Genomic DNA, 25100 nt, shown 5'->3' on the forward strand with positions numbered 1-25100 from the left:
GCCAGGCATGGTGGCAGGCGCCTGTAGTCCTAGCTACTTGGGAGGCTAAGGCAGGAGAATGGTGTGAAGCCAAGAGGTGGAGCTTGCAGTGAGCTGAGATTGTACCACTGCACTTCAGCCTGGGCGACAAAGCGAGACTCTTGTCTCAAAAAAAAAAAAATAGAAAGTCCTACGTGTGAACTCAGGGTGACTTATTAAACCACGTATAAAACCCTTATGTCCTTGGTAACATGCCACAAGCCACAAATGTGAATAAACATTATGCAGATCCATAATTAGTAAACCTTGAACTTCTATAAAGAATTCACACAGAGTGATCCTATTGGAAAAATTACAAGTTTGTTAAATCCTGTCATCTCCTTAGTGACAGATACTAGAAACTGAAAATGTGGATACTTTAACTTGAGGAAAACTCATCTCTGGTCATTGTAAATTTCTGAACTTTGTCTTTTCTCTTAAAGGCTCAATCTCAAAATATCCTTCCAACAATAGGATTCAGCATAGAGAAATTCAAATCATCCAGGTAATCCACTTCATCCCTTAACAAAAAAGTTACTAGTGAAAAATAACAATATTGGTCTACCTGGTCATTCTTCCTACCCTTAGAGAAAGTTATTTGTTGTTTCAGAATCTCATAGGTATTAACGTATTTCTACCACTATGGCTGGTTTATTTTTCAGAATTTAGAGTTTAGACAAACTCAGATAACTTCACTAGCAAAGAAGTTTTTTATGTTATTTATTGCAAAATCATGTTTATATTAATACATTTATTTCATAGAACTTTTACTTGTAAATTGGACCATGTTGAATATTGCATATGAAGGGTAATTTCTTTGATTGTAAGTAATTTAGAATTTTAAGTAAAAGTCATGCTTTAGTTAGTTTATAATGTAGTCATGCTTTGCTTCTTTTTGTAGTTTATCATTTACAGTGTTTGACATGTCAGGTCAAGGAAGATACAGAAATCTCTGGGAACACTATTATAAGTAAGTACATCTGTGAATGTTGCTTAACTAGATGTTTTTATTTTACTACTAATAATGATTAGAAATCCAAAGAATTATATGACTAAGTTGTTTGGCTTTTTTTTCCATGTAATTTATGAACATTTCCTAATTTTAAAAATACGTAATCAGACTCAACATTGTTTGTCAAATGCTTCAGGTCCTTCATGACTTCAGGCCTTTGCACGTACTATTCTCTCTGTTTTTAATGCCCTATTCTATCCTACTTCACTTCAGTTTAAGGTTAACATATTCCTGCTTTAAATATCAGCTAAAAAGTCACCTCCTCTGAAGTTTCACTGTTCTGCCCAGTTATTTTGTCCCTACTGTTCACATGGCATTTTGTCCATTTCTCTCTCTCTCATCATACTTACCATGTCTTGAAGTTATGTACCATAGCTGCCTCCCTAGTGGAACTGTGAACTCCTCAAGGGAAGGGATTATTCATTATTCATATTATTTTTTCAAGACCTAGTATGATGCTCAGCATATAAACCCAGTAAATATTATTGACTAAATTTAGTTAAAAATAACAGTGTTGCCTAACAGTTGATCCATTGTTCTATGAATAATTTAAAACAAGCTGTTTTTCAGCATATATAAGTCAAGTGCTCACTAATTTACAGTTGGTCCTTCATGTCCTTGGGTTCTGCATTCTTGGATTCAACGAATTGTAGATCAAAAATATTTGGGGGGAAAAATGCCATAAAGTTCCAAAAAGCAAAACTTAAATTGCCATGCACAAACTACTATATTGAAAGCACATGAACAAGGTCGTGTGTAGGCATTGTATTAGGTATTATAAGTAATCTAGGGTGACTTAAAGAATATGGAAGAATTTGCATAGGTTATATACAAATACTAAGCCATTTTATATAAGAGACTTGAGCATCTGCAGATTTTGAGATTTGAAGGGGATCCTGGAACGGATGCCCCAACAATACCAAGGGATGACTATACTTCAGACTAATGGCTGTCAAGTTACTAGGACCCAAATGTGTTAATACCTTCTGGAGATTTGCATATGGTATTAAAATAAATTCATTAGCTTCTATTATTGTTAGGACTCCATTTAAGAGCAATGTAATTCACTTTTAGAGTCTGAAACTTAAAAACGGTATCTCTTAACTAAACTCTCTTTTGTGATTATGAACTCCTGCCTTGAAATGGTATGTGATATTTACCTGATAAGATTTAGATTTAGATTAACTCTTTCCTAATAATGTGAGACTAAACGTTATATGGTATATATTTGGGATATGAACCAGAGGAGATTTATTCAAATTTTTTTTCAGTGAGTCCTTCAATAAGTTGAAGGCCTATTTAAATCATAGATCCAGAAGACTTCTGAGAGAGAGAGAAAAGAGAGTGCTTCAGATACAAGGGTTAGTTTGGAAAAGGAAAAGTGGCATGTTTGTGGTATTCTGCATTAAATTCCTTGGGGAGATGTGTTTTATGTGTTTCTTATTTGTTTGTTTGTTTAGGAAACCTGAATTTTCAGTACAGCATTTTTTAAATTCCTCCTCCAATTAGTTGATAAATGATTTCTTTTTTAAAATGTATTTAGCTACTTAAAAAATACTTTAATTTTAATTACAAAAATAGAGAGAGAGAGAAAATAGTAAGAAAGTAAAGTTTGTTTTTATTTGATTTTAACTCCTTTTTTCTTCATACTGTTTTTGGATGAAATTATGAATTCTAGAATAGAGTGGTTACATTGTAGATTGAATGGAGAATATGATTACTATTGAAAAATCAATAATAAAAGTAAATTTACTTTCTCTATTTTCATATTTTTCTAACTGTGAAAAAAAAAGTACATCTTGATCTATTAGACTGAAAAAGGTTACAGAGATTAATAAAGTCTGCTCTTGTCAAAGTGAGCCACTCCTGTGAGAATGTAGTATCTTTTTCAGGGTAATTTATTGATATCCGTTAAAATGAAAAATGTTTATAACCTACAGCAAGCATTTTTACTTTTAGAAAAGTATTCTATGACCAGGGCTTATAGGCAGAAAATATACATAGAAGGTTGTATGTTAGCATTATTTATAACATTTTTATAGCAATTATGTAAAAATGTTACTATCAGTATTTATCTTTACTATAAATATGTACTTGGTATATATAGAAAGAAGAAAGTTCTTAGTGGATTATGCACCAAACCATTAGTAGCATTTATTTTTGGAATAGTAGGATTATAAGGGAAGTTTACTTTCTTTAATTTTCTTTTCTTTTTTCTTTTTTTTCACATCCTCTTTGGTGAAGAGAGACATTTACTTTCTAACATATATGATGCCATAATAATATTATGTAATTTTTACATACTATTTTTACAACATAAAAAGGTAATAGTATGCAAAAATACAAAGGAATACACATTTTTTAAATTTGGAAAATGTCAAAAAGAATATTGAAAACATGTTTCCCATAAATCTCACTGTTCATAAATTCACCATTGTCAATCTTTTTGGTATTTTTCTTCTCCTTTTGAAATATATAACATATACTTTATATAAATAAGGAAAAAGGAACCATCTGAATTATGTATCATGTATAATTTTGTATCTTGCTTTTTTCAATTAACATTCTGTGGTATGCATAAATCAGGAAAAACATGCAATAAATATAGCTAACGGCTGCCTAATATTTTTTCACACAGCTTTGCCAAAATTTCTTTAACTATTTCTCTACTCTAGGACATGAAAGCTATTCGCAGTTTTTGAAAATTGTAACAGTCCTTCGGTCAAAATCTTGTTGTATAAGTCTTAGCCCCAGTTCATGATTCCTTAGTATGAATTTCAGAAATAAAATCACTGGCTCAAAGTGATTGGATGTTTTTATAAATCTTGATAGATATTTCTGATTGTTCTGGTTTCTATATATCCTGGTAATGTATGTCTCTGATAATCAGCATTATTCTTTTTTAATGATAGGAGAAAATGGTATATAAAAAGTTTTATTTTGTATATTCATTTGATGATGATGATGATGATTTTTTTTTTTTTTTTTTTTTGAGACGGAGTCTTGCTCTGTCGCCCAGGCTGGAGGGCAGTGGCGCCATCTCGGCTCACTGCAAGCTCCACCTCCCGGGTTCAGGCCATTCTCCTGCCTCAGCCTCCCCAGTAGCTGGGAGTATAGGCACCCGCCACCATGCTCAGCTAATTTTTTTTTTTTTTTGTATTTTTAGTAGAGACAGGGTTTCACCATGTTAGCCAGGATGGTCTCGATCTCCTGACCTCGTGATCCGCCCAATCACATTGAAGTTTAAAATCTTAATTTATGACTAGAATAAGTGATTTGCAAAAAAAGTACAGATGTCCAATAAATATATGAAAAGATATTGAACCTCACTGGCAATTAATGAACTAGATCAAGATAATATGCTATTAGAGTGCCAGTTATTGATAAGAATGATAGTAGCCAGTGCTGGCAAAGGAGTAAGAAAAGTACTGAGTCATGTAAATTGATGTGGCATTTCTGGGGGACAGTTTGGAAATGTTTTTCTGAAATTTTAAATTATGTATGTAGTCTAGAAATGTTACTCCTAAGAATAAATCTTCAAGCATCAAGAACTTTTTAAAAATAAAGGTATGTAGGAGGATATTTGCCTTAAAGTTTTTCATAATGATGAAAATTGAAAATAACCTTAAAGTCCAGCAACAAATGTTTGATACAATATTTCATGACACATCCGTGCAGTGCAATACCTTAGAACCATTCAAAGAAGGTAGTACAGAGGAATAATCAGTTATTTTTTAAGTGCCTGTATGATCCATCAGTGAATCCTTAACTAGTTCAATCACTGGTTATCAGCTTTTAAAAAAATAATATAGAATAAAATAAAAGCTATTTGTAAGTATTTTCTCAGAAGACTTTCACTTAAAATATATCTATATATACTTATGTGTCTACTGTATCTTAATGTAAAATATATTTCTTACTATGGTTTATGGTAAAAAAAATTTTGACAAGCATTGATATAGTGCTTTAGCGTTTCGTATAAAAGTAGTAAAACCATAGTTGTAAAAAAAAAAGTCTAGGAAATTTACATATATATTGCAAAGGCAAGGTATAATACAGAATTCCATTTTAAATACATATATTGTTTATTCATAGTAATATATACAAAGTGTGGCTTTATACCAAAATATTAATAATTATTGCATCTGTGTAATAGGGTTATGGTATTTTAACTCATTTTCTCATATGCTGATATTTTAATGAAAAAATTACTCAATTTTTTAAAATTATGAAATCGCAAGTCATTAAATTTATTTTATTATCCAAGTGAAAAGGTATTTTACATGAAATATGACTAATGGTTAATATATTTATCAGTCTTGGAAACTAACAAGAAACACCACCAAAACTTCTAATGATAAATGGACATAGGACATAAGGGGATAATACTTAGGTTAGGAAATGCCTATGGATAATAAACAGGGAAAAATTTATAAGTAAAGCTTTAATTTTTCTTTTTCTTTGCATTACACAGAGAAGGTCAAGCTATTATTTTTGTCGTTGATAGTAGTGATAGATTAAGAATGGTTGTGGCCAAAGAAGAACTCGATACTCTTCTGAATCATCCAGGTATGTGTGTGTCTTTCAGTCTGTATCTGTTCTTTGGGGTTCATTTATGTGTAATGTTTTGTTCTTTGGTATTGCTTACACATGTAATTATCTTTCATTTAAAATTGTTGAATTTAAAACATATACATTATAGAGAATTTATATTTTATGTACATCACCATATTTTTTAAATTTTACATTGTAATGTAAATGTAAAGCATTTTGCAATGTTTTGGGGGTCTCTAACATTTATTTCCTTCCTCAAAAATAAAAATACCCTTTTTTTCTGATAACATAAATAATTTGTGCCAATAGCAAAAAAAAAAAAAAAATCAGATGGAAAAAGAAAATAAAGATCTGTGTATTTCAACACCCACTAAAATTATTTGTTACCATCTTTTCATGCATTTCTCTATGCGTATCTGAGTTTGTGTGTGTGTTTAATCACAGCATTTCTTGCATATTTGTTACGGGAATTCCTTTAAAACAAATCTTTTTTATGTTAATTTCCAACTGCCAGCTCCCCATCTCCTTTCAAGATACAAGTGTTTGGGTATTTTTTTCTTTCATACTTTTATATATGTCATATTATGCACACACGCACACACACACATATACATATATAGAGAGACACCAAAAATGTTGGGCTGAAGGCTGTGGGGACTATCATTGTTACTTACCAAAATGGAATCATATTCTTTACACTCTTCTGCATGTTTCTGTTCTCAGTTAACATTTAATGATGGATATCCTTCCAAATCAAATTATATGTAATTATGTAGTTATTCTTTTTACTGATGCCTAATATGGTATACTATGAATGTACCACAGTTTATTTCATCACTCACCTGTTGATGTATACTTTCTTCCCGCCCAAGCCCCCACTACAAACAGTGCTCCAGTAAGTAGTGTGGAACTCTGCATTTCTAGCCTTCCTCATGCCAAAAAAATTTAAATAGTGCTTGTGCTAGGACTTTCAAAAAAGGATGGTGGTTTAAGAGAACTGTGGATTTGTTAGAAATGGAATGGAAATAGTGTGAGGCTTTCTAATAAATGTTACTGCTTAACCACAATATCTTTGGTATTTTTAACAGATGACCTCAAGCTTGTTCAAATTTTTTGAAAAAAAAAATTATCCACTGTACATTTTATGTGACTTTTTCATGTTAAAAACTTAGTAGTCATGGCTGGGCATGGTGGCTCACGCCTGTAATCCCAGCACTTTGGGAGGGGTTACAGGCAGGTGGATCACTTGAGGTCAAGAATTCGAGACCAGCCTGGCCAACATAGTGATACCCCATCTCTATTAAAAATACAAAAATTAGCCGGGCACGTGCACTTGTAATCCCATCTTCTCGGGAGGCTAAAGCAGGAGAATTGCCTGAACCTGGGAGGTGGAGGTTGCAGTGAACTGAGATAGCGCCACTGCACTCCAGCCTGGACAACACAGCAAGACTCCGTCTCAAAGAAACACAAAAAACTTAGCAGTCTTGTATCTAAATTGAGAATGCATTTTTGATTATGTCTTCCTTTCATATTAGTCTTTTCAGTTTTTTGTCTAAAAAGTGTTGGAATGTTGAGGAGTAAAATGAAATCGTTCCTACAAAATATGCTTCAAACAATGGGGACTTTGGTTTCCTCAACTGAAGCCTTGTCTATGGATCTTAATGTACTATTTCCTTTATTTTATGGGATAGATTTCCAAGGGAGGGATTTCTCAGCCGAAGTGTATATTCACTTTTTAAAAAAAATTGACGGCCATAAAAAAATCTTTGTAGCAAAATGTACTGTGAATAGATAAAGACAATGACAGGCAAGGGAAAATATTTGCAACTCGTATAATAGCTACAGGAATATTTTTATACTACTTGTGTTTCTAAAAATCAGTAAGAATATAAAAGCTTGATAGAAAATGGGGAAAGGACATAACAAGATAAGTCAACAAAAAAGTAAGTTTAAACATCTTTTGAATATACGGAAAGATTCTTGGCCTTTCTGTTACCTATGATATAGAAAATATCAAAACGTTTCATAGCACTCTTTTGGCTAGAGGAGTGGAAACACTCATTCTTATACGTGGTTGTTGAAATGTAAATTGATATAATTTTTAAGAGAAAGCAGTTTGGTAATCACTGTCTATCAAAATAGAAATTTATGTCCTTTGACCCAGCAATTCCACATCTCAAATTTATCCTAAGGACATACTGGCCAGTGTACAAAATTACCTATGTACACATTTATTCATTATAGGATTGTTCATAGTTGTAAACATTGGTAGCAGGTATCTCAGTTAGTTTCTGGTTAAATAAATTAATAGTACATAGTACTAAAAGAAGAAATAGTCCAGAACTGTTAAAATAAGGAAGAAGCTGCTCTGTATGTACTGAAATGGGATCAGATCCAAAATATGTAAATAAATGAAAAGATAAAAGGTATAAACTAGTGAGGTTGGCCTGCTACTATTTGTATGAAAATAATATCTAATAATTATGTTTTCTAATACATAAAATATTTCTATGAAGATGCTAAGACACTGATGTTATGGGTTGCCTTTTCTACAGAGACCATTGTCCTAGGACAAAGTTAGGAAGGAAATTCTTTTACTGTATGCCATTTTGTATCTTCTGAATTTTGAACTATTTAAATGTATTATCTATTCAAAAAAATGACAAATGTTTCCAAAATCATGATGAGGTAAAAATATCTTTTAAAAATCTAGCTTGTTACTTATTATATTGTGACTAAAAACTTAAATAAGTTTCCAGTTTCTTTTCTTTCTACTTCTACTTGAAGTTTGCCTCCTTTCTGTTCACTATTAAAAAGAAAACAAACAAAATATGTAATGCTTTTTTGTAGGTACTTCTTTGTAATGCTTATTGAGCTCCCAGTCCCAGCTCACGCATCTTTGGGTAAAGCTCCTAACCAGAGGGCAGATGGTGTTAGGAAGTATTTTTTAAGTTTTCTTAGTGCTCAAATAACATGCCTAACAGTGCTACAATATGTGTCTTTAAGTGTTTCTGTATGTGTGATATGAAAAAAATTGATTAAAAAGCAATTTCATGGGTTTCAATACTAAAGATTTGCTACAGAATGACCTAAAAAGCTGGAAGGGTGATGATAGTCTTATTTTCTCTTTTAGATATCAAACACCGTCGAATTCCAATCTTATTCTTTGCAAATAAAATGGATCTTAGAGATGCAGTGACATCTGTAAAAGTGTCTCAGTTGCTGTGTTTAGAGAACATCAAAGATAAACCCTGGCATATTTGGTAAAGTTTTATATTTACTTTTCACTGTAGCTTTCTGAAAAACATACAAGCTTCAGAGTTGTTTCTTCTGACCTCATTTTTTAAAAATAAGTGATCAAACATGGCGGGATATAAGTAAGGATTTTGTTTTATAGAATTGTGGCCTTGTAGCTTTTTACAAATATGTTACTGTTAAAAATCTTTTTCAAATTTTTGTGGGGATAGGAAAATATAAACAACTCTTATAATGGAATATAACTTAAAATCTCACTTACTTACTGACTTCAGCTACACTGATTTCCTTCTGCACATGGAGTCAGCCAAGCACAGTCCCATCTCAGAGCATATGCACTTGTGTCCCCCTCCTTTGAATCATTTTCCAAAATAATTTTCCTGGTTTGCTAGAGTCACTATTACCATGTGACTGCTTTTTGTTTGTTTGTAGTCTGTCTGCCTATACAGGTGTGTTAGCTCCCTGACAGCTGGGGTTTTGTCAGTTTTCTTCACTTTAATAACCCCTACAATAGTCATAGTACCTGGTATGTAATAGGTACACGATACATATTTGTTAAAATGAATAAATGGAAATGGAAATTTTAATTTTACTTAGACATCCTAATAAGGTTGAACTCTTAAGTAATTACTGTTGAAATTGTATGCATTGTTTATTTGGAAAATAGTTTCTTATTTAACTCCTTTGTGCCTTTCTACCAACATATTTTAATAAGGATAAACAGAGATTATACATTAGATAGTATTTTTGCACCTACCACTACCATATTAAACTCCCTTCTACCCACCCACCTACCTCTCTGCTGTAAGAGGTCCTTTCCATGCCAGAGTTTCCCCCTTTTTATAAGAAGGGGGAAAGATTGGAAACAGAAGCAGAGAGATGCACTTCCACAAGAAGGTGAACTAGAATATGAAGCAAGGAGGTAATAGAGTTCAGAAAACAACTTTAGGAACTAGTTTTGGTGCTGAAAGAGTAATGTAAAGACCTTAGGAAAGCTCTTGAAACTTTCCAGTATTCAAAGCCTCTAGCACCTCTTCTCAGGAGCTAAACCCTGCATATCCCAAGTAAAACTTTCGTTACTCTGGGATCAGAGGAAAAGTCAGTGTCTAATAAATGATTCTTGAGTTGGAATTTGAGGTCCTGTGGTATTTGGTAGGTAAAGAACGGTGGGATTTTGGATAAAGAAACATCTTGAGCTAGAGCCTTTATATTTCTCTAAATCATACCTAAAATGATTACTTCGAAAGTAGAATAATTTTTAATTTCTGTGTTGTATTAAGTATTGTGACTGCTTGATAGAAAGAGCACATTTAAAAACATGGATCTAATTAGTAAATAACCCTCTTTTCTACTTAAAATAATTAACCATTAAATTTTAACAGATTTATTTATTCAATTGTGACATCTCAGTATTTCTCTGTGAGAAAAAAAGTAATATCCTGATGCTTATAAAGATGTAGGATGTTATATTGCCAGTTGCTAGATTTTCTGGATAACTTATAGAAGAAAGCAAGGTGTTTCTTTTAAACATGTGTATAATTGTGACTTCTCCTTAATTCAAATTGGACCTCTTCTTACTAGGTTCAAGTTAATATCTCATTTATTCATTTTGTTCTTTATTCTTGGCAATATTTTTAAAAGCATGTATAAAAATGAAAATATATTTTTCCTTTTTCTATTTTAAATATAAAGGTAATGCTCAGTGATACAGAGACAAAATATTGTCTGTCTTCTGCCTTGGGTACAAGTAAATTTACTGAGCAATAAAGAGAAGATCCTAGAGAAGTATAGTGTGATAAATTAAAGAAAAATGTTATGTTTGATGTTTGACCATTGTACTAAACATATAGTCAGCTCTGATCTTCAGGGTCTGATTGTGTTATTCTTCTTCAGATGTGTTCTTTGACTCAATCCCTGGCATCATGATTGTGTGTATGTGTGTGTGTGTGTGTGTGTGTGTTGTATGTGTGTATGCTTGTTTACCATCTTGTGGGGGAGACAAATAAGAAGCAACTAAATGTATAAAATGTCAGCTGGGAGGATGAGAAAAAATAAAGTATGATAAAAAGAGAAAGAATAATGGGAGTTGCTCCCTCTCTGAGACCTAATTGAAGTTAGGAAGCAATTCGTGTAAAGGTTTGGAGGAATAATTACCCAGACAGAGAGGCCAGCAAGAAAAAGCCTCTTCTTGGATGAGAATGTACCTGGTGTGTTCCAGGAGCAGCAGGAAGTCCAGGTTGGTTAGAGCAGAGCAATCTAAGGGGAAATTGTAGGAAATGAGGCCACTGAGAAATAACCAGGGGTCATATCACACAGGGCCCAGATTTTTGCTTTATTCTTCCTTATTTGAGAGGAAAGATAGAATTCAAACGTTTGTTAGGAAAAGATGCAGTTTTTCGTAAACCTACACCAGAGGGGAAGGGTTTCATTGTATTAATTGTTTGGAACTATAGGTGTATGATGAAATTAATATATTTCTCTTTCTTGATTTAAGTGTTTCAGTTACTGATGGCTTACTGTTACCATGGATAATCAGTAATTTGCTTTGAATAATTGTGTATTTCATGTTGTTTGTTTCTTCCTTTGTATTTTATAATAATTCTATGATAAGCCATATTCTTAGTCTAACAAGTAATTTCTGGGAGATAATTTTTATTTTGATTGGAATTAAGGTAATTCTTTTAGGTATTTCACTATACTTTTTAAAGCCATGCTTCAGCATACTAGAAGGAACCCTAATCATTCAGAAAATATAATTGTATATATTAATTGCTATTATACAATTATATTTTGAAAATAAATGCCTAGATCAATAACTGTACCTTTGAAAAAAGATTATCTAATACTCTAAAAATCCTCTGCATTTTATTATTTTAATTTATATACTTAATTATGATTATACATAAAATCTCACAATCACAATTTAAGTTTAGTCTCTCAAAAATGGAAAGACAATGGACGCACCCTGTTTTAGGTGTTTTCTATACATACCTCAAGTGTTTAATTCTCACAATTACCATATGAGGTCAGTGGTACTATTCCGCACTTTACAGATGCTGAAACTGAAGGCAGAAGAGTTCAATGACCTGGCCAAGCTCCCTCAGCTAATAAGAAAATGATTGAGATCTACCGAGTTTCTGTTTTACTCTACCAGCTTACCAAAGCTATAATTATGGGTTTTTATCCTAAAGATAACAAATTCCATTTCAAATAAAGGCACACCATAATAATGGCTGTATTATAACCCAAGTCAAGCATTTCTAATAATGAGGTTGAACCATTGGAACTGAGCAAAATAGGATAGTGGACTGTACAAAACTTTTCTACCACTGGAAAAATAATTCAAAAGTATTTGTTTTTTTAATGTCAGTGTAAGAACTAGTCCTAGGATAAAATAACTTTTCTGCGATATGGTTTTCAAAATCTGTTTATAAATTTTAAACATATCTTGTTTCTGAGCACTCAGACTTTTATTTTCTGTTTATTTTCAATTTCAATGCTTAACCAGCTTTGCCCAGATGTATGTTATTATAATATATTAATTCTCCATATGGCAGAATTGTAATCCTTTATTCTTACAGTGTTATGATGTAATGAGATGGCTATGTTTCTATGGATTTTATTTCAGTGCTAGTGATGCCATAAAAGGAGAAGGATTGCAAGAAGGTGTAGACTGGCTTCAAGGTACATCACAAAATACTGTGTGTCTTCAGCCTTTGTTTCCTTTTCATTCATATTTTTATCCTTTTTTTACATTTTATTTTATTATATCATTGCCTTTTTTCCTCTTTCCATTTATTTCTGCTATCAGAAAAAATAATACAGTAAGTATCCAATACCTTGTTCCATTTACTTCTATAGCATATTGCTAAAGAATTTATTTACATAAAGTGTTTGAATCTTTGCAGTCAATATATTTGACACATGTAGAAAATAATTTAAACTATGGCAACAAGTTTCTGTCAGATCTAGTAATAGAAGCACATTTAAATTTTGGGACAAATGTTAGGCCCTACTGTCAATAAATAAAAATAAGTCTGAATGACATGTTTCTTTTAAGAATCATGCTGGCCGGGCACGGTGACTCAAGCCAGTAATCCCAACACTTTGGGAGGCTGAGGCGGGTGGATCATGAGGTCAGGAGATCGAGGCCAACATGGCGAAACCCCATCTCTACTAAAAATAGAAAAATTAGCTGGATGTGGTGGTGCACACCTATAATCCCAGCTACTCTGGAGGCTGAGGCAGGAGAATAATTTGAACCCAGGAGGCGGAAGTTGTAGTGAGTCGAGATTGCACTACTGCAGTCCAGCCTGGCAACAGAACAAGAGTCCGTCTCAAGAAAAAAAAAAAATCATGCTGTACTACAGATATAGCTCCATTTATATATTACATGTATACACAACTTGTAGTACTCATATTTAGTATTACAGATGCTGATCTTTTATTGATATTTTGTATATTTGCAGTTCTGGTTGCTATTAATTAAAATAGTTATAGATTGGTACAGGCTTACTATATTAGGTAATAAATTAACATATATCATTTACCCTAATGGTCTCTTAGCCAAAAGAATGGCTTGAAGCACACAGAGCAGTAGATAGATGTGAATGAAACCAAGCTCATAGGTTCTTATTGCAGGATCCCAATGGCCAAGTCAGAAATTTCAGTTCTGAGCATAACAACTAAGGATCATTTCTGTGGGGAATGACTCTGCCCTGAACAAGAGTGAATAACAGGATATTATAAATTCTAGCTATAGTCTCATAGTTACAAATTCTTCTACACAAACCTTTTAATGCCAGTTGTGTGTGATTTTTTTTTAAATCTTCTGCATGCTGCAAACAATAGCAGGGATATAGCACATATCATGGTAGATCTAAGAGTAGCCTGCCTGCTCATACATCATAGTATTAATTTCATTCAAAGTACGAAATGTATTTCATAAATATCTGTATGTGTTGTTGGTAAAATATGGTGGTTTAGTTAACTAGACAGACTATTATTGTATTTCTGTGTCTTTTATGTTTATGAAGTTATCATAACACCATTAAACTGCAAGGAACATTCAAGTCATATTTTGCAATTAGTGACACTTAATCAGGAACCTCTAGTGGTTCTCAGAAGAACTAGCGGGATTTTTCTGTGAACCCGGCAACTTAGTTTCTTAGACTGCGGTAATGAAGTGTTCAAGGCAATGGGATGGATTTCCACCAGAAACAGGCTACAGAGGAATATTCCAGAGAAGATACCAGGAGTATGTTTTCAGCCTCATTTCATATTTTACAGAGTGCTTACCATTGCTAACAATGAAGATACAGCATGGATGGAAACCCTACTGTCACTCATGATAATGTAATTCAGAGCACAGTGTTTACTGAAAATAGGTTGATAGTCTTCTAGATTTTAAAGTGTCGTTCTCCATCCCTTCTTTTCTGGTTTTATTTTGTCATTAGCAGTTAGCCACTAGGTGTCAGTAGCAATCCAACATCACAATACCAATTGCCAAGTCTGGTCTTGATACCTAATTTTTGTTTCTTTGACTTTTCTGATCCGTCATTATTTTCTTACCTCCCAAGTTTTTGTAAGGAGGACACATTTTGGAAATACTTTTGTGTCCTTGTTTTTCCATATTACTTTATGTACTCTTTACAATTTTCTGCAAGATAAGCAGTAGTACCTCTATTTTGTATAGAAAGCATTGACTGATAGCAAAAAAAAAAAAAAAAAAAAAAGCTTAGGCTTTTGAGTCCAGCAAATCTATTCTACTGCTTATTAATTTACCTCTCTGTCTGTTAGCTGAAATCTCTTACCTTGTGAAGATTTTTTTAATCTGTAAAATTAAAAAATAAAATGTGTTAAATTTTGTACAGATTAGATACTGTTTAAATACCTAGCATAAGAAAGCACCCTGTAAATATTAAGTTTACCCTTTTACCTAAACACTCTGTTTAAAAAAGGAGGAAACTAACCACAGGATAAAAGAGTGTATCATTTGGTTTCAAATAGGAGATGCTTTGGTTATATTTTCTTTCTTTCTTTCTTCCGGCAGGCAAGGAAGGAAGTGACGGGAAGGGGGGAGGGAGGGGATGGCGGGGGAGGCATTCCTTCTTCCTCCTCCTCCGTTCTTGTCGTTGCCGGAGGACCGTCCTTCCTTCGCCTCCTTCACTCCTTCCTCCTTCCCTCCCCTTCCTCCTTCCCTCCTTCCCTCCTTCCCTCCTTCCTTCCTTCCTTCCTTCCTTCCTTCCTTCCGGTTTTTTTTTGATGGAGTTTCCCGCTTAACACCCAGGCTGGAGTGCAGTGGTGCGATTTCGGTTTACTGCAACCTCTGCCTCTCGGGTTCAGGCAATTGTCCTCCCTCAGCCTCCCGAGTAGCTGGGATTACAGGTGCCTACCACCACGCCCAGCTAATTTTTTGTATTTTTAGTAGAGATGGGGTTTCACCATGTTGGGCAGGCTGGTCTCAAACTCCTGACCTCAGGTGATCCACCCACCACCTCAACCTCCAAAAGTGGTGGGATTATAGGCATGAGTCACCACGCCTGGCCGCTTTGGTTATATTTTCTGTGTAATAACAAATAGTTTACATTGTCATATTCCCAACTGTCTCTAGATTTGAAAAGAGATAAAAATCTATTTTTAAAAAATAAATAGCAGTAAATATAGGAGATTAGTTTGTGTTAGCTAAAGACATTTATGTGAATGTAGCTGTGAAAGGTATTCTAAACTTATATCTTATTTTGCTTCCAGAATTCTGGAATTTCCTAGTATAATAGAAAAGAAGGCCTTTGGTTCATTTGGGGCTAATTTAATCTTATTATTTAGAGTTTAAGGTTGGGACCAAGAGCAGTGGCTCATGCCAGTAATCCCGGCACTTTGGGAGGCCAAGGTGGACAGATCACTTGAGGACAGGAGTTTGATACCAGCTTGGCCAACATAGTGAAACATTATTGAGACTAAAACTACAGAAAATTCGTCGGGTGTGGTGGTGCATGCCTATAGTCCCAGCTACTAGGGAGACTTAGGCAGAAACTCTGGGGGTGGAGGTTGCAGTGAGCCAAGATCATGCCGCTGCACTCCAGCCTGGGTGACAGAGCAAGACTGTCTCAAAAAAATTTTTAAATAAAGTTTAAGGTTAGAAACCTTTTGGTCAAATATTAAATGGCACGTGTAATGGCATGATTCTGTTGTCTTTGGAAACTGTCTCAATAATTATGTATGTAGAACAACCCAAAGACCAGAATGCTTGAATAGACTAGAAAGTATTTTTTAAACTGCCAGAGAATAAACAGAAACTATTGCAGAACTGTAAGTTTTCTTGCCCTGAAACTTTCAAATTAGGTACTTTTAAAAAGAAATCTTCCCAAATAACTAATAAAATGTATTCATTTTATTGCTTTGTCTGCATGGAACAAGTTACTGCTCCCAGATGTGAATATTAGACTTACAAACTATGCAGGAGTATTCCAATGAAAGAGGATTGATCAAGTACACTTAGTTTCATCTCCTCCCCAACTCTAACAGTAAAGAGACTTTTAAAAAAGATATAACATAGATGGACAAAAAGAAGGGAAGTAGTGAAAATGGCATCCAAATTTTCGAAGCTGAATATTTGATGAACGTTGAATTACTTAACAGACTTGAGAAAGCTGAATCTTAAACTACCAGTGGGGAAAACTGAAAAGCAGCCTAATTTACATTGCAGATGCAAAGCCTCAGAAATCGGTGGAAATTGAAAATAAGGATGAACGTGGGATAAAAAGAAAAGATATGATTATACATCTTCCCTTTAAGATAAAATTGAAGGTTTATTTTCTGCAGAGTCAAAGACAGTGTCTCTGGACTAGAAAACCCTAGGTGCACAACTGTCTGGTGGTGCTGAATTGAAAAATGAGGAAAAAAAGTTTTCATGCTGAATATTATAACTCTCTTCTACTTCTCCTATTTCTCCCAGAAAACAATGGCAGTAAGCAGGATATAGGAAGAGTTATCTTTGGGGAATCAGACCAGCCTAAGAGCAAAGATCTAAAGGTATTAATATTGGAGATCCCAAGGAAATGGCTTGGCCAGACGTACTAAAGGAAGACCACATTTGACAAGCTTCACACATGTTTGCAAATTCCAATCAACTTTTTAGTGTTCCCTTATACATAAGAGCAGATGGCAAAGGATGACCAGGCATTTGAGGATGAAAACATTATAAAATATGGGAATGTCCACAAACAATAAAAGTGGGTTCGAGTAAGTAGAATTTGTATAGAGAGAACATTTCAAAAAACTGTTAAAGAGTATCCTCAAAAAGATTAAGAGGTGTTGCTTCCATGAATAAAGGCAAGAAACTACTTGAAAAGAAAGAACAAAAAAATGAGTTCTTGGAAAATAAGAATATAATAGTATAAACGAAAAATTTAATTTTGAAAAGATGATAAAATAGAGGCAAACTCCCGGAAAGTAGAGCAGAAAGACAAAGAATACAAAATTGGAAAGAAAAGAAAGGGGTCATGTTCAGGAGGCCCAATATCCAAATAATCGGAAATTCAGAAAGAGAAAACAGAAAAAAACGGAGGATAGCAAATCCCCGAACAGTATTTTCTAGAACTAAATCAATGAGTTTTCAGTTGACAGACTTCTCAAGAGCTCAATACAGCGGATAAAAATATTCCCACACCAGCAGGCATCATTACTGAAATTCAGTGCTTCAAACAGTGGAAGATTCTGCAAGCTTCCTGTGAAAAAAATGAAAAGCTTCCTGAGGAAGAAAAGAATAAGAAAACAGAGTAACACCAGATTTATCAACAGCAACAACTTAGAAGCTGTAAGATAATTGAGAAATGCCTGGAAGAGTCCAAGGAGGGAATAACAGAATTATATACTCAGGCAGTATGAGTGTATTTTGACAGTAGAATAAAGACATCTTCAGCTATATAGCATCTCAAGAATTTACTTTCTATGCGTTTTACTAAGGTATCCACTGAGAATAATATTTTTCAAAAACAGGAAAATCTTGGTACGAGCATTATCAAGGACAAAAAAAAAAAAAAGGAAATAAACCAAGAAGAGAAAATTAAGAGATCATGACACAGGAAAACCAGCACAAGAGAGTAGGGGAAGGAATCCCCAGGATATTAATGGAGACCCTGGAATGATAATGAAAGAAGATATTGTAACAAAATGACTGGGGCAGGCATAGAGAAAATGAGTATAGATTCTAGAGTTTTTTTAATAAGACTCTGAGGAAGAGTTATTCAAGAAGGCAAAGTTGATGGACTATGTAAGGTACTTCATAGTAATAAAGGTTTAAACTCTGCGAGTGATGCAATTGAATTAGAGTTAGGTACATACAACAATTAAATAGATGAGTTGGATGGGAGTGGGAAAGACGATTATTAACTCTAGAGGGATAAAATATAGAAGAGGAAAGGAAAAGTAAGTGTACCACCTGTCTTAGCCGTGAATAGCATTTACATAGTCATCATATTGACAGTGACTATATTAGTGTATTAGGAGAATGGGGGTATTATGAGGGTTGCCTAGAAGCAGCATGGGAGTGTGAGAGAGCTGATGTCTCATATTACATTGAAGGAACTGATATTTGAAGAAGTCATAATAAAAGTATATTATTTAGAGGTATTATAAGTATTCATCTAAAAGGGAGTTATAAGTAGTTGCCCCTGAAAGGGAGGAATGGAGATGAAGCAAAGTACTGCTGTTTTGCTTAGAAATCTCATAGAACTAGTTGACTCTATGCAAATGTACAACTTTAATAAAAAGAATAACTATAGGATGAATTGTGCTTTTAAAAAAGCAGGTGTAGCTGGACCTGGTGCACACTTGTAGTCCCAACTACTAGAGAGGTTCAGGTGGGAGGACCACTTGTGCCCAGAAGTTCCAGTACAGCCTGGGCCACATAGCAAGATCCTGTCTCTAAAAAATAATAATAACAAAAGCAAATGTATACATAAGCTTCCAACATGTTGTATAGATTTGACTTAGATTACTTTAGAAAATATATTTTGCCCTATAGAGATTAATAATTTTTGTTTTTTGTTATCAGATCAGATCCAGACTGTGAAGACATGAAAAGATAATAGTTGGAAACCTCTGCAATTTTCATTTCAAGGAATCTATCTAAGGCAAACAGAATACTTTACATTTTGTAAAAGATGTATATGCATCAAAAAATATAATTTTCTGCTTGCATTTATGGACTCTCAATGACCTTTTTAAGAACATGGGACTTCAGGTATGCTAATTTGGCCATTAATTATTTAAAAACTGAATATTCCCTCAAAAGGGCTCCCTAAAATTATCAACTTCTTAGTGAAGGTCTACATTTGATTGTATGTAGAATGTCTAAAAGTCAGAGTTATAAGCCCATCATAATTTATGATATGTTCAATATATTTTATTTTTTAATTCTCTTTTTAAAAAATTTAGTTTATGACTTTGCAGTATGAATTGTGCTTGTGAAAAAGAACTTTAAATATTTATAAGGGACCATGGGTAATTAATATATATTCAATTTTTACTATGTGTCACCATCAATAAAATGTAAAATGTAATGTACCAACTAGTGTGCTTTGTTTATGCTGAAAAGAATAATGCTCTATTAGTATGGTATTTGGTATCATACTGTCAAGCATTTGTAAACCATCTGAGACTAAGTTAAGCTGAATTTATTTATTCGTTGTATGTTGAACATCTCTACACCAACTAATCAGGCATAGTCCTAGGCAATGATGATACGGGGTAAATAAGACATATCCTTATCTTCAGATAACTTAAAATTTATTAAGGGATAATTTGAGAAGCTTTTCATGGATAGTATCTAATTTTATTTTATTGGCTGAATGAAAATATTGCAACTTCAGATTAAGAGGTATAAAGTAATTTAATGTTTGATTGTTCAGTAATCATAACTGGCATCTTGTTTTTCCCTTTTAAATGCCTCCAATTTACCATAGCACTTGTTAAAATAAATTGTGACTTTTAACTTTTTCATGAACATAAACTGCTACATAAATGTTCTTTATAATTTTAGACATATCTCAGGCACACAAATTATTATTTCTTACAAATTAGAGACCACGTATAATTGTGAACTCTAAATAGAAACCTTCATTTTAATCACTGAGCAACAGTATATAGAGCAATGTTGTTGATCCTGATAAACATTGCATATAAAGAAAAACTGTAATATATAATATATACCATCTCAAATGTCATTAGGTTTGAAAATGATGAAAATAGAAGGCAAAAATAAGTAATAAAGATGTTATAGTAACTGCAGTAGTGGTATATGTTTCACAGAGATTTTAATAAAAGCATATAAAGCTACAATAAAAGTTTTATATTCCAGGCCGGGCGCGGTGGCTCAAGCCTGTAATCCCAGCACTTTGGGAGGCCGAGACAGGCGGATCACGAGGTCAGGAGATCGAGACCATCCTGGCTAACATGGTGAAACCCCGTCTCTACTGAAAAAAAACACAAAAAACTAGCCGGGCGAGGTGGTGGGCGCCTGTAGTCCCAGCTACTCGGGAGGCTGAGGCAAGAGAATGGCGTAAACCCGGGAGGTGGAGCTTGCAGTGAGCTGAGATGCGGCCACTGCACTCCAGCCCGGGCGACAGAGTGAGACTCCGTCTCAAAAAAAAAAAGTTTTATATTCCAGTTTCTCATAGTCCAGAAATACCAGTGATTTGGCATTTGGCAAATTGAAAGTTATCCAGAAAATTCCAATGGCGTAGCATCTTAGCTAGTTTACCATCTCTCTTGTACATTGTTTTAGAGGATACAGAATGAAAATCTCATTAATCTAAAGTTGCTGCAGATATAGAAAGGACATAATGATGGAAATAATGAATAATATTTTTAAAAACTGATATGCTACAACTATTTTAGGATGGAGAAAGAACTGGATGAGAATTCAAATCCTCGCTCACTTATAAGGTAGTAATAAAATTAGTAAGAGTTACTACTATACGATCATTATATTATAAGCAGGTATTACACATACAGAATTTTCATCATTTAATCCTCCCAATAAGCCTATGTGGTAGGTGTTATTATTTCTATTTGATAAATCAGTAAACTGAGGCCTTAAAATGTTATGTGAATTGCCAAAGTTCAAAGAGCTAGTAAGTCTGGTATTAGGATTCAGTACCAAGCAGTCTGTTTAAGAGCGATGATTCAAGAGTATGGTAGATATTAGAAATACAGATATATCTACCAGAATAACAACTAAAACGATAGAAAAGCCTCTTTCTTGGGACAGCAACCAGGACAGGGATGGTAGAGGGAAGGTCAGAGACTAGAGACTACTCTTTGTTTTTTTTTAAAAACGCTATTAACACTACTCAAATTTTAAACTCTGGACATAAATGACTTTGATAAAAGTCTTTAAAACTATTTTAACATTAAATTATTTGGTATTCCACAAACTACAGTAGCTCATACCTATGCAAATATTTAGAAGAAGAAGTACCCTTTTTCTTTGTTTTCATGATCTCCAAAATCCCTACTCCACATTTTCATGTAAAGATTATGTAGAAATAAGTTGGGCAACAGTGTAGTCACAGGATGCCATATAAGTGTGAATAAGCTGAGATTATTGCATTTGTATTTAGCATATTATACAATTAAAATGTATTTTATTAAAGCTGAAGCAAGTTGTTTTTCATGTCTAGACATCACTGTGTTACAAAGTTTAATTCATTAAGCTCTGTATTTGACTATAACACCTTGTAAAATGTTTGAAACTTATCCTCTTGTGTGCTTTGCATTTAAATATTTGTATATGGCCCTGTTCAGCCTGTGCTTTGTAAGTCACAAAAGCGCTGGGTTTTATATGTTTGTTTTTTATTTCTAAGCTCTCTGTGAAAAAGTTACAAATTGTCTCCTGGTTGTTTAAGATATTTTTTCTTTGTAATTTTTTATATCATGTTGTGATTTTCATAAACATGTGCAGTTACTCTTGATAATACTTGTCTTAGTCATTTCAGGTTGCTATAACAAAGTACCATAGTCTGGGTGGCTTATAAACAACAGAAATTTATTTCTTACAGCTCTGGAGCTGGAAGTCTGAGATCAGATTGCCAGCATGGTTGGGTTCTGGTGAGAGCCGTCTTGGTTGCAGACTGCCATCTTCTTCTTGTATCCTCACATGGCAAAAGGAGGGCAAGAGAACTCTCTGGAGTCTGTTTGATAAGAGCATGAATCCCATTACATCTTCACATGGCTCCTCCCAAAGACCCCACCTCCTAATATCATCACATAGGGGTTAGGATTTCAACACAGAAATTTTGGGAGAACACAAACATTCAGTCAGTTGCAATACTTAAGGCAAATTCATCTTGCTTATAACTCTGGTGCATTAAAATACTATTGCATCTTAACTGAGTTTGTACTTATTTTCTGCTTTCTGATTATTCCCTTTGTTCATAAAAATAAATGACTGGTATTACAAGGTCACCTAAATCAATAGGTTTGTGTATGTCTGTGACTAGAGAGAAATACTATAGTGATTAAGAAATGGTTATTGTGTTTAATTGAATGTTTTAGGTTACTTAGTTATTACATTTTCATCTTTCTCCATATGGATGCTCCTGCTCAACTTCTCCTGCCTCAGAACCTTTATGGCTCTTTCTTCCAATCACTTGATTTCAACACCAGATTTAGAAGCTTCATCGGCATGCCATGTTAAACTGCTTTTCTGGCAATTTAGAATAAACCAAGAAAGACAGATAAAAATCCGTCTCCAAATTTTAAATCACCAAGTAATGCTAAAAGTCATCCAGGAATACTAGATACGTTGAAAATAAAATTTGATTAGAAATGTAGTAGTAATGATAAACATCTTATAGCTTTTACAGTGTGCCCACACTTCGTAAGCACTTTACATATATTCATTTAATTGTCATAAGAATCCTGTGAGGTAAATATCGTCTCTATATATAGATTAGGTGTCAGTAAACTGCTAACCTGTTTTTGTACTGCCTTTAATGTTTATTTTACATTTTTAAAGAGTTGTTAGGCCAGGCATGGTGGCTCATGCCTGTAATCCCAGCAAGTAATCGGCCTTTGGGAGGCCAAAGCAGGCAGATTACTAGAGGCCAGGAGTTCGAGCCCAGCCTGGCCAACATGGGGAAACCTCGTCTCTATTAACAATACAAAAATTAGCCAGGTGTGGTGGCATGTGCCTGTGCTCCCAGCTACTTGGGAGGCTGAGGCATGAGAATCACTTGAACCCAAGAGGCAGAGGTTGCAGTGAGCCAAGACTATGCTACTGTACTCCAGCCTGGGCAACAGAGTGAGACTCTGTGGGTGCAGCACACCAACATGGTATAAGTATACATATGTAACAAAACTGCATGTTGTGCACATGTACCCTAGAACTTAAAGTATAAAAAAAAAAAAAGTTGTTAAAAAGGAGGAGGAGCAACAGAGAATACATGTGGCCTGTAAAGCCTAAAACATAAACCGTCTGATGCCTTTCACATAAAAAGTTTATTGACCCCTGTAATAGATGATAAAGTGAGGCAAGAGATAGCATATTGCAAATAAATGGAAGAAACCAGATTTTGAGTCTACAAGATCTGGCTCTGGAATCTGTGTTCTTACCCTTTACATAGCTTTACAGCAAAGCTAAATGTTCTAAAGTGCAATAGAACAATTTGAAATTACTCTCTTCTTAAATAATTGTATTAAAATGAAAAATTGGGTGCAAATGGCTGAAAAGCAATGCTCTTTGGAATTTCTTTAATTTCCCATTAAGAATGAAAAGTATTAAGTCTTGGCCTTCTGGTTTCTGTTCTTCTTTTTCTTTAAATGGGTGGCAAGAAATAAGGCAGATGATGAAGCATCAAATATGTTAACTTTTGAAAGTATAGACACACAGACAAATTGTCCCCAAGCGTCTGGCTTGGACTTTCAGATGCCCTGATGATTTTTACCAATATTTTGAGGTAAATGATAGCTACTGTTGATAATCTTGAAATGTATATATTAGCATATAGTGAAGGAAACAAAAATATTTCACACCAAAATATACTTATTTGGTGTATTTTGAGAAAGCTATGCAGAAGGCCTACAAACACAAGTAGCCCTACAAAGCTGTCTTTTGTGGGAAAGATTTTATTCTGCAGAGAAAATCTGCACTGATGCAGCGAAGCTTTCTCTGAGCCCTCCCATGTCTGGATCAAGGAAAGATTAACTGAGAGTCTGATACCTTTAACTGAGATTCTGCTGTCTGTGAGGTTTCATCTATATAATCAGACGACCTTTGCTAGTCAAGCCTTCTCTTCCCCGCTCCCATAACCTGTCTTGCCATCATAAACCATTTTGAGTGAAGCGTCTAGCTATTCTTTCTGTAGTCTCAGGATGATATCAAAACGCCATATGGCCATTCCTTTGAGCTTTTATGTATTGTGTGACTCCTCTGAACATGACTGCACAAAATAAATTTGTATGCCTTTTTTCCTGTTAATCCGTGAACAGATCAGGGGAAAAACTTAAACTTCCCTGCAGTAGAAACATTTTTATAATTCAATTTGTAGATATTTGTATTTTTGAGTTATGTAACAAGTATAGCTAAGAATGTTTACTTCATTACAAACATTTCATGTTTATGTGTCAGTGTTCTATACTGTTGCCATTTGCCTAAACGAATAACATGTCCACACAGGACTAGGCTCAGAATTTGGTCTGTCTCTTATAATCTCTTTGAAAAGTTTATAAATTCTTCCAAATAATTTATGAAGTATCAATGTTATATGACTAAAATTGATTTATGTGTCCTCCAATTAAATGTAATCATTACTGTTGGAGTTAAAGCCAGTTTCACATTCACACTCTTCTTAGGCTCTTTGGGTGTGTGTGTGTGTGTGTGTGTGTGTGTGTGTGTGTGTATCAGGATGCATGCACCTTCCTAAAGTCATAGCAAGCTCACACTTTGGTGATCCCTAACTCTTCCCTGAGACTTTCTTAGGCAGATTTATAGTTATGTCTTGCAAGTATACTATTCTTACCAAGTTTTAGGGGTTTTTAAAAAAATATGTTGTTTTTTGTAATTCTTAAATATGATACATCAGCTCTTACCTCTTGCCATTTCTGGGAACTTTATTATACATTTGATAGTGTTTTTAGTGCATCTTTAGATGCTGGGTTATTATTATCTTAAATACTCTCTAATTCAGTGAGTTTATAGTTTCATAAAATATCACTTATTGCTTTTCACATTGTAAAACCCCCATACTGTGAATAATTT

At 34.0% G+C, this 25100-nt stretch overlaps 1 protein-coding gene across 3 annotated transcripts in view; it reads left to right on the plus strand.

The window, feature by feature from the left end:
• The window catches only part of ARL6 (ADP ribosylation factor like GTPase 6), a 35607-nt gene extending 16210 nt beyond the window's left edge, over positions 1-19397 (plus strand). For 2 of the 3 annotated variants that reach the window (XM_010358775.2, XM_030939902.1), the window contains exons 3-8: positions 462-523; positions 920-988; positions 5505-5599; positions 8718-8847; positions 12468-12523; positions 18894-19397. In XM_010358775.2, the coding sequence (XP_010357077.1) occupies positions 462-523; positions 920-988; positions 5505-5599; positions 8718-8847; positions 12468-12523; positions 18894-18919 (438 nt within the window). In that variant the 3' untranslated portion in view covers positions 18920-19397. The remainder of the gene's footprint in view (positions 1-461; positions 524-919; positions 989-5504; positions 5600-8717; positions 8848-12467; positions 12524-18893) is intronic. The other variant, XM_030939909.1, reaches the window with a different exon arrangement.
• The last annotated feature ends 5703 nt before the right edge of the window (positions 19398-25100 follow it).

This window comes from Rhinopithecus roxellana, chromosome 1 (genome assembly GCF_007565055.1).
Source record: "Rhinopithecus roxellana isolate Shanxi Qingling chromosome 1, ASM756505v1, whole genome shotgun sequence".
Classification (NCBI taxonomy): domain Eukaryota; kingdom Metazoa; phylum Chordata; class Mammalia; order Primates; family Cercopithecidae; genus Rhinopithecus; species Rhinopithecus roxellana.